Here is a 15,142-nt window from a genome sequence, read left to right as displayed (position 1 = left end):
GCATGGTCTTCAGAAAGCTCGGGAATATGCCACAAATGCTCAATGCCTAGGGCTGATCTGATGCATTGTTTCTGGTTATGCCCCAAAATAAGGCAATTCTGGCAGAAGGTTAACTTTTGGCTAAATAAATTTTGCCCTGAACATTTAGTTCTGGAACCTATAAACATTTTTTTTCTAAACATAACAGCCCAGAACTATGATTTGGTCAATACTATTATACTTATAGGTCGGAATTTAATTCTAAGAAATTGGAAGCAGACCAGAACAATACCTTTTAAGATTTTCCTAGAAGCAGTAAGACAACAGATCATATTTGAACAATATAATGTGTCAAACCTACACAATAAACCAACCCAACGTTTTTTCAATAAATGGGAAAATATTATCCAGACATATACACTTCCCATGCAATATATACTCACTAAGGCATTCCACAAAACAGACTACTTTGAAGGTCTGATATTAAGAGAACTATTTCCAGTATCCTGGCTTTGAAAAATTGGGGGACTCTTAGATTATAAGACACCTTTACGTGGCGTGGTGGAGGAGGAGGTGGCTTTTTTTTTTTTTTTTTTTGTTTGTTTTTGCTGTTTTTCTTTCTCTTTTTCTTCTTTTTTTCCGATCTGGTTAATGAGAACAAAATGTAATAACTGTATTTAGACGCAACACAGCATTTTGTTTTTTTTTTTTCTTTTCTTCCTTTTTTTTTTTTCTTTAGCCTACTTACAATGTTTATTTACTGTGTGATGTCCATAAGGTAATGGGCACGGAACCTGGTTATTGTCTAGGCATAAATGCTAGATATTTATCTTTTTATTTCTGTATACATGATTGGAAAAAAAAAATTTCTTTCTTACCCTGCGTGGTGCAAAATATGAGCAAATGAGCTCTGTTACAGTTATATTGATACTGATGGAAAAATAAATAAACATATTAAAAAAAAAAGAATAATCTTGGTGCTACAGTAATGGTTGGGAATTCAACGCAATCACCCAGCACTATTTGAGCTGTTTGAATCATTAATACCTTTGGCTATATAGTTACCACAATAGAAGCAGGCATAGGAAGTAGGGCAGTCTCACGCATGGTCATTTCCTGGGAAATATATTTTATCTTTCTGATCTGCGCTATATAAGAACAATTCAGTTAAAAAAATAAATCAATCAAAATTCAAAACTAGATTTATCCAGAAAAACAAAATTATACATTGTAGGCCAGATTATGAGTGGAGCCTTAACGTTTGCTTGCGAGGGATTTATCGCAGGTGTTTGCGTTCGTCAGGTTTACTGCTGGTATTACGAGTTAAAAGTAAATGCTAGAATGATCACTGTGTCTTCAGAGTTATCTGTTTTGCAAAACAAAAAAGTTGCTCAAAACACATCAAAAATACTTTACAAAGTACACTTAAACTCATAATATCACCATCTAGTAAAAATTATTTAAAAAAAATATAGCACACAAAAGTTATAAAGGCTCAAAGATATGAGGTCTCAGGTGTTAGGGAAAAAAAAGGCAGCGATACATACACTTTATTAGGCACAGCAACCTAGTAACGTGTTTAGTCTCCTTTAGCCTTCTAAACAGCCTGAATTTGTCAAGGCATGGATTTAACAAGATGCTGAAAACGTTGTGGAGGTATTGTGTACCATGCAGACATGAGTGTCATGCAACTCCTTGAGATTCGACGGAGGTGTAGGGCTGCAGCGAATTTCCCTTTCCAGCTCATCTCAAAGATGTTCAATAGGATTAAGATTCAACTTCCTTCTCGTACTAAGACACAGTTATTTAAGGTAGCCAGTATCGATGGTCATCCTTTGGGATCTGGATAATGCATTTTGAGACCTTACCTCTGACAGTTTCTGTTGGGATTTTTCATTAAGAGGTCCTTAAATTTGATGTTATAGAATCCCCATTATATCTTATAGTATTAGGATTATCTTGGCTGACTCTGCATAATCCCCAGTTCCATTGGCCATCACAGCAATGTAGTTTGCGCCTCACTATAAAACTGCGGGAAATCTCCTTTGAGGGGCTAGTAAGTTCCCACCAGAATAGGGCCCTCAATTCCCCCTGTATTTGTTTGTTAAATTTTGTCTGGTGTCTTATATTGTATTGTATTGTATCACAGTTGTATTTTTATCTTTGTACCCATGGACAGCGCTGCAGAATCTGTTGTCGCTTTATAAATAAAGAATAATAATAATAACTAGTCACTACAATACAGATGGCAAAACTGTATAACTGACATAAGCTTGACATTTCTTTGGTTTTAAAATCATGTCTGGAATCTAAGCAATATTTTAGATGGACTTTAATTGATCACTTCTAATAAAGATGCACTAGAACTTTGTTTTTAATCTACCCGCACCATTCGTATACCCTGCGCTCCTGCTGCCCACCTCAAAACCATTTTTTTTATGGGCTAATGGTTTGAACTGTTCTCCAATTGGCTCTCTAGCCATACAGCACTTTCTTTAATTGGCTCTCTAGCCGTACAGCACTTTCTCCAATTGGCTCTCTAACCGTACAGCACTTTCTCCAATTGGCTCTCTAGCCGTACAGCACTTTCTCTAATTGGCTCTCTAACCGTACAGCACTTTCTCCAATTGGCTCTCTAGCCGTACAGCACTTTCTCCAATTGGCTCTCTAACCGTACAGCACTTTCTCCAATTGGCTCTCTAACCGTACAGCACTTTCTCCAATTGGCTCTCTAGCCATACAGCACTTTTTCTAATTGGCTCTCTAGCCGTACAGCACTTTCTCCAATTGGCTCTCTAGCCGTACAGCACTTTTTTTAAGCTAGATCGCTGATTGGAGAACAGTTTAAACCGTTAGATAAAAAAATAAAAAATTATTATTGAGGAGGGCGGCCGGAGTGTGGGGTATTAGAATGACATAGCTAGATTAAAAAGTAAGTTACAGCGTATCTTTATTAGAAGTGATCAATTAAAGTCTATCTAAAATATTGCTTAGATTGCAGACATAATTTTAAAACATGTAAAGCGTACATAGTGAGCTGAAATATCTTTTAATAACAAGTACATATGGACTAACACTGATGCAATCTAATAACTGATATTACCTTGTAATAAATTGTTAAAGGGACTTGAAACCCACATTTTTTTCTTTCATGATTCAGACAGAGCATACCATTTTAAGTAACTTTCCAGTGTACTTCTATTATCAAATAGACTTAGTTCTCTTGGTATTCTTTATTGATTGAGAAGCAATACACTACTGGGAGCTAGCTAAACACATCAGGTGAGCCAATGACAAGTGGTATATGTGTGCAGCCACCTATCAGCAGCTAGCTCCCAGTAGCGCAATGCTGCTTCTCAGCCTATTTAAGTATGCTTTTCAAAGAATGCCAAGATAACAAAACAAAATAGATAAAAGCTCTTTAAAACTTCATGGTTTATCTAAAGTTTGATTTTGGCTTTACTCTCCCTTTAAGGGCTAGATTACAAGTGGTGCTCTAACTGATCGGTGCAAGCGATAAGGGGTTTATCGAGACTCTTTGTGCAAGTCTGAAGTAGTGCGTATATTAGTTGAAAGTACCCAAGTTCATTTGAGCGCAATTTAATTTAAAGCTTGTCAGGATAAACCAAATTCATAGCTCTTGTTAACTGTTACAACTGTTACAAAGACAGGCAAAGGGCTTTAATGTAGAGATACATACATATACATGTAAAATCATATTAATGCAATATTCATACACCTAGATTTAGAGTTCTGCGCTAGCTGTCAAAACCAGCGTTAGGGGGTCCTAACGCTGGTTTTGGCCTACCGCTGGTATTTAGAGTCTTGTAGGTAAGGGTCTAACGCTCACTTTCCAGCCGCGACTTTTCCATACCGCAGATCCCCTTACGTCAATTGCGTATCCTATCTTTTCAATGGGATCTTTCTAACGCCGGTATTTAGAGTCTTGGCTGAAGTGAGCGTTAGAAATCTAACGACAAGACTCCAGCCGCAGAAAAAAGCCAGGAGTTAAGAGCTTTCTGGGCTAACGCCGGTTCATAAAGCTCTTAACTACTGTGCTCTAAAGTACACTAACACCCATAAACTACCTATGTACCCCTAAACTGAGGCCCCCCCACATCGCCGCCACTGTATTAAATTTTTTTAACCCCTAATCTGCCGACCTCACACCGCCGCAACCTACATTATCCCTATGTACCCCTAATATGCTGCCCCTAACATCGCCGACCCCTACATAATATTTATTACCCCCTTATCTGCCCCCCCAACGTCGCCGCTACCTACCTACAATTATTAACCCCTAATCTGCCGACCGGACCTCACCGCTACTATAATAAATGTATTAACCCCTAATCCGCCTCACTCCCGCCTCAAAAACCCTATAATAAATAGTATTAACCTCTAATCTGCCCTCCCTAACATCGCCGACACCTAACTTCAAGTTTTAACCCCTAATCTGCCGACCGGACCTCGCCGCTACTATAATAAATGTATTAACCCCTAAAGCTAAGTCTAACCCTAACCCTAACACCCCCCTAAATTAAATATAATTTAAATCTAACTAAATAAATTATTTCTTATTAAACCTGTAAAATAAACCCTAATATAGCTACAATATAATTATTATTTATATTGTAGCTATATTAGGGTTTATTTTACAGGTAAGTATTTAGCTTTAAATAGGATTAATTTATTTAATAAGAATTATTTTATTTCGTTAGAATAAAATTATATTTAACTTAGGGGGGTGTTAGTGTTAGGGTTAGACTTAGCTTTAGGGGTTAATACATTTATTAGAGTAGCGGTGAGGTCCGGTCGGCAGATTAGGGGTTAATAATTGTAGGTAGGTGGTCGGCGGTGTTAGGGGCAGCAGATTAGGGGTACATAGGGATAACGTAGGTTGCGGCGGTGTACGGAGCAGCAGATTAGGGGTTAAAAATAATATGCAGGGGTCAGCGATAGCGGGGTCAGCAGATTAGGGGTTAATAAGTGTAAGGTTAGGGGTGTTTAGACTTGGGGTACATGTTAGGGTGTTAGGTGCAGACTTAGGAAGTGTTTTCCCATAGGAAACAATGGGGCTGCGTTAGGAGCTGAACGCTGCTTTTTTGCAGGTGTTAGTTTTTTTTTCAGCTCAAACTGCCCCATTGTTTCCTATGGGGGAATCGTGCACGAGCACGTTTTTGAAGCTGGCCGCGTCCGTAAGCAACGCTGGTATTGAGAGTTGCAGTGGCGGTAAATATGCCTGTACGCTCCCTTTTTGGAGCCTAACGCAGCCCTTCTGAGAACTCTAAATACCAGCGTTGTTTAAAAGGTGCGGGGGGGAAAAAACATGCGTAGCTAACACACCCCTTCTAACGCAAAACTCTAAATCTAGGCGATATTTAATAAAGTGTTTTACTGTGTATTTATTGTAAATATGTCACATTCCAATGTTTTCACATAGGGGAATATGTTCTAAGTATTTTTAAAAAGATATTCATTTTTATATATATATATATATATATATATATACAGTATATATATCTATATATATCTATATATATATATATATCTATACCTATATATAGTCATTCATATATATACTGTATATTTATATATATATATATATATATAAAAATATATATAGGTATGAATATACTGTATCTAGAAATATGTATTTATGAACAAATAGAACATATTCTGCTATGTGAAGAACGTTGGAATGTGAAATATTTATATTTTCATGTTAGTGCACTTGAGAAAGGGTTTGCATGCGAGTAAGGGTGTTAGGTTTTTTGCACTTTTCACACTCCATTGAAGTCTATAGGGGAATACGTTAATGCGGTCGCAATATTCTAAATACAGCTTTTTGCGCACGCCAGGTTATCGCTCATGCAAAAACGTTTTACTTTCAACTTGTAATATGTATGTTACCCGACGCACGCAAAAAGCTTATTTCTAGCGGAGTTAGCGCGCAATTTGTTTCTTTTAAGATCATAGTTAGATACACACTAGTGGCACCAAAATTACTTAAAGGGACAGTCAACACCATAATTTTTGTTGTTTAAAAAGAAAGATAATCCCTTTATTACCCATTCCCCAGTTTTGCATAACCAACACAGTTAAACTTATAATAATACACATTTTACCTCTGTAATTATCTTGTATCTAAGCTTCTGCTGACTGCCCCTTTATTTCAGTTCTTTTGACAGACATGCATTTTAGCCAATCAGTGCTCACTCCTAGGTCACTTTACATGCATGAGCTCAATGTTATCTATATGAAACATGTGAACTAATGCCCTCTAGTGCTCAAAATGTATTCAAATTAGAGGCAGTCTTCAAGGTCTAAGAAATTAGCATATGAACCTCCTAGTTTTAGCTTTTAACTAAGAATACCAAGAGAACAAAGCAAAATTGGTGATAAAAGTAAATTGGGAAGTTGTTTAAAATTGCATGCCCTATTTAAAACATGAAAGTTTTTTTTGGTCTTGACTGTCCCTTTTATCTGGATGTCAAAGAGCTAATTAAATTTAAATCCCATTTGTTGGTGCTATATAGGAAAAATAATATTTTAATAGCTGGAATTGTTGGAAAACCTGTAATTAATAGTATGGATAAATTATATAGCACTTCAGCAATTATACAATTATACACAATAATTTTGCAAATACAAGAGAAAAACTTTTACCAATCTGGTACAAAACATAATTTTCATGATTTGCCATCATTAATTCTTTTTTTTTTTTTTTTAACTGCACACTCTGGGTTTCCAATGAAGTTTAATGTCATGATTTATATTTTATATTGTGTAAGCTGTATGTATGAATTTATACTGAACATATGGATCGACTTGAAACTTCTTTGTTCCCACTAAGGGCATTTCTAGATCCTACTGGGAAATAAATCAGCTCAGTTGGGTAATTATCATACCCATACAGTAATTTTGCCATATAGATATGACATCTGCAACCAATTATTTAGCACATTTCTTCCAGATTTACCTATAAGATTTGTGATACTGCAGGTGTGTGAGTAATTGAAAAACCATGATAATAAGGGAACAAGGGATTGTATTTCAGTATAAAAAGAGCCAGTTACTCTAAACTTGCCAATGTATTGTTCTGTATACAGGTGGCAGTAAGAGAAAAAGGTTAATAGATAAATGAACAATGAGGTAAGTGGAAAACACACACACACACAGCCTAACACATACAAAAATGCACACCTGTCTGCACCCCCATACACACACACATCCTAACACATACAAAAATGCACACCTGTCTGCACCCCCATACACACACACAGCCTAACACATACAAAAATGCACACCTGTCTGCACCCCCATACACACACACACAGCCTAACACATACAAAAATGCACATCTGTCTGCACCCCCATACACACACACAGCCTAACACATACAAAAATGCACACCTGTCTGCACCCCCATACACACACATAGCCTAACACATACAAAAATGCACACCTGTCTGCACCCCCATACACACACACAGCCTAACACATACAAAAATGCACACCTGTCTGCACCCCCATACACACACACAGCCTAACACATACATAAATGCACACCTGTCTGCACCCCCATACACACACACAGCCTAACACATACAAAAATGCACATCTGTCTGCACCCCCATACACACACACAGCCTAACACATACAAAAATGCACATCTGTCTGCACCCCCATACACACACACAGCCTAACACATACAAAAATGCACACCTGTCTGCACCCCCATACACACACATACACAAATCCACTCAACCCACACACACATGCATACACACATACAACCTAACGCATACATACATGCACACATGTCTTCACCACAATACACACACACATACACAAATTCGCTTAACCCACGCACACGTACATGCACACACATACACAACCTAACACATACATACATGCACACACATATGTTTGCACACAACATGCGCACACACACATAAAGAAATACACGTAATCCATGCACACATGCATACACACACACACACAACCTTATACATACTTAGATAAAAAAAATGTCTGCACTCCCCATATACACACACATGCACAAATTCACTCAAAACCATGCACACGCACACCCAACCTAGCACGTACACACATGAACAGAATACATATTTTAATATTTTAAAACATTTTTTAGTGATATAATGCATATGAATAATTATAGTTCTGAACAAACCACAGAGAAATGGGCAGGGAACTTTTAGAAACAGTGTAGGACATATGTTAGAGGGCATAAAATATAATAATGATGGCAAATTAGTTTTATTAAAAGGAGCATAACTGACATGTATTTAAAGAACTTTTAATCTTGTTAATTCACTTTTTGTCTTGTTAAATTATATGCTGTTTCCTTCCCTTTAATGCCTAGATGATATTATGTGGCCCTGAGGCAGCTGTTAGTAAATTCAAATAAAATAAAAATGGTATTAAATTGTTTGTTTACTTTCTAACAAGGACAAGTAATATAAAACTGTTTGAGGTATCTATTTCTGTTCATACTGTAATCCAGACTGAATAAATATTAAATATTAAATTTCACCAGAACTGCTTGTGCAATGATAAATGCCAACAGCGTATGCTTCATTGTATCATGTCCGTCCGCACTTTAGTAAATCGTCCCCTTGATCTTGTTGTTGATCCCACAGTACAGAAAATAAATCCACTGTGTATGTGGAAGACAGTGGATAAAGGGTGGGACTGAGAGTAAAGAGGGAGTGCAAGCATTTTGCAGGGTACCTATAAAAATGGGGCATAACTGCCCACCCGAGAGAAGAGGATGAGGACATAGGGTGATTTAAAGGGCTCCATTGTAATCACAGTTCAGCCAGCTGCCCACCACTGGCATATGAGAACTGATAGTATAATAATGTATGAGTCAGGGCAGTTGTACATTAACTTTAGTGAGGCTACAAACTGCAGTATATTTTGTGAAATCTGCTGCCCTTGAACCTCTATAACTGTACTACAGGGATTCATGTTGGGGTCTTCCCTCTCCCCTAGATAACCAGATATCACTAGTTTGTAATAAGCTTATTAAATATAATTAAATATTTGCAGAGCATAGAAGAAGGAATGCATCATGCCACAAAACTACTTCTCAAACCTTCCACCCTGCCCAACCTTGCTGCCCTAGGCCTAGACCAAAATACCCCCTTCGCTAGGAGTATAGTAAATGTTAACAGAGGAAAACCTCTTGCTATAAACTTACATCCACACTTTAAGATTAAGATAAAAAATGTTGTCTTTAATAAACCACTTTGGGCAGAAAGTTTCATTTACTCACAAAAAACAGATTCTCATTCATTTATACACAATTAAAGTGATGGTAAGCTCTCCCCCTTTTAAAATCAGATCCGGAATGTTAGTGATATTTTAGATTGAGTTTCATTCATCAGTTGTAACGAAGATGCGTTATATGAAATTGTTCTCCAATCAGCGCTGTGTGGAGAGTGGAAATTGGAGAACAATTTAAACTATTAGCTAACCGGAAAACTGACTTTTGAAGTGGGCGGCCGGACTGTGGGGAATTTAAATTTCATATCTATATTAAAAGTAAGTTCTAGCGCATCTTTATTACATCAGATGAATTAAACTCCATCTAAAATATCCCTAACATTAAAACCTTTCATTATATCTTCATAAATCTGCTTTTGATCAAGGAACAAAAACTAAGAATCCAATATATTTTCTTTTGTCGATATTCTGGAACAACCACTATACACCTTTTGTCTGTGTTTATATTTAACCATAAAATGAGATAGATACTATTCATGATACCACAGCTCTAAATATTTAATTTCATGGCAATTACCTGTATATTTCACTGGGGAACAATTTAAAGATTGGCTATTAATATGATTTTTGGGTTTGATATAACACATTTGTAAAATTAAGTAATTGCAAAAATGATGATAGTCTTAAATATAATATACATTTTTGGAATTGCTACCAGCTGTCTAGTTTAAAACTGGACTATTATCTAGTCTTAGTTATAATGCACTCTGCCTTCTACCATTTCCTCATGGTATACTTTCATTATAGACACTTTATTTGATAACTTTCAAAGAAGCAATTCAGAATGATATGTGGCATAATTACAGCAATTAAATGGCATATTCCCAATGGCGCATTAACTGACATACTTTAAAAAAAATAATTTTATATATATATATATATATATATATATATATATATATATATATACAGTATATTTATATATATGTACTATAGGTACAGATCCATCATTTTGGCCCATGCCTTGAAAATTCCTAGCATTGGCCAAAACATTGGATCTGTACCTATAGTATTAAATTAATACAAGCATATAAATAACAGTGAAGTGCCTATATATATATATATATATATATATATATATATATATATATATATATATATATATATATATACATCAATTCCTGGAGTTCCCTTTGTTTAAAGTCGTACAGTCTCAAGCATCTCAGACAATTAGGTTCCCTATTACTCATGTATCTACCTCTATTATACTCATCTGTCAGTTCACCAAGTAAAAAAGAAAAACTCCTTCTAGTTTTCAGCCTACTAGGAAGAGCAGCAATCATTCCCTGCTGTAACTGTGAAATTATCTGTATATGCAGAAACAATTGTGATTCATTATATGTCTGTGTGTAGTATGTCTGGAATGAGTGTGTGTGCGGGGATAAGATTCTGTATGACTTATGTGTCAGCATAAAAAAACACATATAATGTTAACCAGTTTTTCTTATAAATGAACCCATTTCATTTACCTGCCATTTACAGAATAAAGAAGTATACCAGCAATTTATATAATGTGTAGCTACAATTTTTTTCCTGCAAAATAAGGAATTACATTATAATTTAACATATGTTCTGTTGCATTTCAGGTTGATATATCATGTATACTGGTCTATATTGGACCTTTTTTTATGGTACATAATCCCAGCTTCTCATTTAGACCATTTAGGTTGTAAATTGAAGGGATTAGAGCTCATTGGGGCGGAGAACCTTGGAGATGTATTAATAGGGGCTGTGCTACCAATTCATTTTGATATGGAGCTGCCCAAAGTCTCTTTTATGGAATCACCACCACAAGGATCCTGCAAAATGTAAGGTTTCTTTTAATCATTTAAACTTACAATTTCGTTCTTTTTCTATCTCCTTTGAATCTAAGTCATATATGTCTATATATTTTTTATTTATTTCCCTCTATCTTTATATCTCCTGACCTTCCAGTTTTGTATCGAAAACGGTTGTTTGACCATTAAAGAGATATTAGACAATACATTAATGCTAGATATAATGATGTATTTAAAGCAAATGTTAGCCTGATATTAATATTCACTTGTATCTTCAATATTTAAACAACTCAACTCACATAATTAAAAAAATGCAAGTGTAAATATTTAGTCTTTATAAAATGATGGGTGTTACCATGTTTTAACCTAGGTTTGTTCCTATGTTTAAAATCTTGTAATATTATTTCATGTCCGAAGCCAGTTAGGGACAGTTATTCCAGAAAATGTTTAGTCTCATTTTGATAGATATTTTTATCTTTATGTGTGTGATGACCACCCCCTTGCTTTTCATAATGGGTAAGAACACAATTACCTCTTGTTTTTCCTATTTCTATTAGGTTCAGTGCTGAAATGTTCCAGCATTTCCATGTTATGAGATATACTGTGGATGAGATTAACAGAAGGAATGATCTCCTTCCTAACCTTACGCTAGGTTTTCATATATTTGATTCATGTACATGGCTTCAGCTAGAACTTGATTCAACTTTTAGATTATTAACGGGCTATAACAAGGGTATACCCAATTACTCTTGTAGAGAAAGACCTCCATTGCCTGTAATAATTGGACATTCTTTATCTACCTTCTCTATTCTGATGGCTTATATACTGGGACTGTACAAATACCCACAGGTGAGTTTCGCAGAAAGCTATCAAAGTTTAAGACCTCTTTAACTTACTACTACATTTCTAATATATTGAAATCTAATTAGCTGCTGCTAGCAAATATAATTTGACTTTGATAAATTATAAATGATCTATGTTTTTATTATCATTACATTAAATCAGATGTAATCTACATAATTCAATTTCTCTTTGGCACTGTAGATCAGCCACTTTTCAACTAGCTTCCTGCTGAGTGACAGGACTCAGTTTCCATCATTCTTTAGGACTGTACCTAGTGATGTTTTTCAGTCTCAAGGACTAGCAAAACTAGTGTTGCATTTTGGATGGACTTGGATTGGATTGGTTGCTTCAAATAATGACTATGGACAGCAAGGAATTCAGGTTATTAAAAATGAAATTCTTAATGCTGGAGCTTGCGTAGCCTTTACAGAATATATTATGACCAATCGTTTGGACAGAAATGTGCCACACATTGCAAAGGCTATTAAACATTCAACAGCCAAGGCAATAGTTGTCTTCACTACAGAATCTGATTTGGTATTTCTATTGGATGAAATGCTGAAACAGAATGTGAAGGGAAAGATATTTGTAGCCAGTGAAGCTTGGTCCACCTTATCTATGTTGTTAGTGGACAAATATACTCCCCTACTGTCTGGTGCTATTGGCTTTTCTTTCTATAGTTCAAAAATCCCAAATTTTGAAGGATATTTTAACAACATAAATCTCTTTGATACTCTTGGGCAATCTTGGATGAAAATATTCTGGGAAAATGTTTTTGGGTGCAAATTATTTGACAATAGTCCATGGGAGAATTTTACAAAGTTATGTACTGGAAATGAAGATCTTAACAGTCTTCAATCAAGCTTTAATGATGTATCCAACCTAAGAAGTGCATATAGTTTATATACAGCAATACATGTCATTGCCAAAGCTTTGCATGATTTGCAAACTTGCCAAGATGAAAGTGGACCATTTTATAATAGAAGTTGTGCAGATTCTGAATATTTTAAGCCATGGCAGGTAATCATCAATAAACTTTATGATCAAGGTATATTGATGACATATTCTTTGCAAGTTTATGTTATTTTAAAGTGACTCTGATACTGTGCCACAAGCTGTATCATGTTTCCCCCCAATTTACTATGATGCACTGAGATGATATAGGAATACCAAGCCATATGAGAAAATTATTGCATTAATATGAAGATTTAACGTTTAAAAAATATTTTTAGTATGAACTTGAAATATTTAAGAAAAGTAAATTTTGGGAAGTAGGATTTTATGCTACCCTTAGCTTTTGCTTGTTTTGCCAGTTTTGATGATAATCTTGATAAAACCCTAATTTGGTTAAACACGTATATTTACTCCAGGATTACAGCAAGAGAGAAAAGAAGAACCAAGACACAGTCACAGCTGCACTACAGCCCCTCGTTTGGACTCTATAGTCCATCAGCTTAAGAGGACCCAATACTAGGACCAAGGAGTACAGAGCAGCTGAAAAATGTGATCCAGTGATCTTAATTAGGATCCGTGACACAAGGAAACAAATCTCCTGTGACATGGAGAAGGAAGTTTAAATCAAGTTTTGATACTTCTTAGTTGCTTCCGGTTTACCACCAAAACCGGTGTTCTGTTAAGGGACCGAACTTTTCAAAAGAGCGAACCATGTCACTTCCTGTGACGTTACATCAGCTGTTGTAGACATTTTGCCCCTAATGCGCATGCGTGCCAGCGTCATCACATACCTGGCCACATACGTCACTGTGAAACTATTTAGACTTGTGAAATTAAGAAGCCTTTCTATAGCGCATGCGTGGGATTTTCTATCACAAATGGGGGGGTTTATGGAACGCTGTTTATTCATCCCTGCATGACAAACAGCCACTCGGCTCTCACCACTGCTTCTGTTGGCATACAAACAAGAAGGCGTGCATTCAAAGCACTTCACTTTATGTTTAGTTTAGTGGCGAGAGCCGAGTGGCTGTTTGTCATGCAGGGACGAATAAACAGCGTTCCATAAACCCCCCCATTTGTGATAGAAAATCCCACGCATGCGCTATAGAAAGGCTTCTTAATTTCACAAGTCTAAATAGTTTCACAGTGACGTATGTGGCCAGGTATGTGATGACGCTGGCACGCATGCGCATTAGGGGCAAAATGTCTACAACAGCTGATGTAACGTCACAGGAAGTGACATGGTTCGCTCTTTTGAAAAGTTCGGTCCCTTAACAGAACACCGGCAAAAAAAGCAAAATGCTAAGAGTAGCTTAAAATCCTACTTCCAATTGGCATACGCATCCACCAATCACAGGAGGGGTGTGTCACCGGATAACAAATAGAAACAGAGGTGTGTTATTTTAGGAGCTACACACCGCACTTACGAGCCGCGAGGAGGTTTGTGGTTAGCTTATAGAGGTACGCGCTTTATACCACTTATCCGAGACTCAAGTTTTTCGGCATGTTTCAGGAGAAAGGTACCTTAAAACTTTTTCTAGACTGTTACATTTTTTATACACCATTGTCTTTTGCATATTGTCCTTTTTATACTAGAGAGAAGTCCCTATGTTGTTTTGAAGGACGAGTATAAATTTTATCACCTATACGGTTTTATATTTATTATATTTGGGTCAAAGGCATTATTAAATATATATTTTTTAAGCACACATCGTGGGTTAATATTTATTGTTGCATATATTATGCTTATAATACATATTGGCAAACATTCTTCTAGTAAAAGTTATCACTGTTATAATGTTAGCATATTTCTCTGCACGTGCATGTAAAGCATAGCTAGATATTCTCAGTGTACCAGCTTTATAAATACTGCAGCTGCTCAAAGAGCCAGTGGAGCTTGTATCATGTTAGCAATGATGCAAATTGAGTTTTTACCAGATGAAACAAGCACTTTAGGTTCTTTGAGCAAGTGCTGTGCTTAAAATGCTGGTGCACGAAGCATACTTAAATACCCTCTTGAAACAGCTATAGCTTTTATTAGAAGCATTTTTTTTTTCTAATTCATGTCTATTGTAAAAATTCTTGTATCCAAAGTGTGCATTTTAATTTTGTCTGGAATGTCACTTCGCTATTGGGAATTTCAGAGAAAAACTTTTTTTTAAAATAAACAACCCAAGGTATTGATCTAGGTCCATTTTGGTATATTGTATTCCACCATTTTGCCACTAAATACGACCATAAAAAATAAAAATAGTTAACTTTTTTCACAAAGT

At 36.0% G+C, this 15,142-nt stretch overlaps 1 protein-coding gene across 1 annotated transcript in view; it reads left to right on the top strand.

The window, feature by feature from the left end:
• The first annotated feature begins 7,129 nt into the window (after nucleotides 1-7,129).
• LOC128664691 (extracellular calcium-sensing receptor-like) overlaps nucleotides 7,130-15,142 on the top strand; it is a 31,558-nt gene continuing 23,545 nt past the window's right edge. The window contains exons 1-4 of the mRNA XM_053719500.1: nucleotides 7,130-7,134; nucleotides 10,881-11,102; nucleotides 11,630-11,921; nucleotides 12,117-12,935. Of these exons, the coding sequence (XP_053575475.1) occupies nucleotides 7,130-7,134; nucleotides 10,881-11,102; nucleotides 11,630-11,921; nucleotides 12,117-12,935 (1,338 nt within the window). The remainder of the gene's footprint in view (nucleotides 7,135-10,880; nucleotides 11,103-11,629; nucleotides 11,922-12,116; nucleotides 12,936-15,142) is intronic.

The sequence above is a fragment of the Bombina bombina genome, chromosome 6, assembly GCF_027579735.1.
Source record: "Bombina bombina isolate aBomBom1 chromosome 6, aBomBom1.pri, whole genome shotgun sequence".
Classification (NCBI taxonomy): domain Eukaryota; kingdom Metazoa; phylum Chordata; class Amphibia; order Anura; family Bombinatoridae; genus Bombina; species Bombina bombina.
The sequence above is the reverse complement of the archived record's forward strand: the minus strand, read 5'-3'. Positions and strand labels throughout refer to the sequence as shown.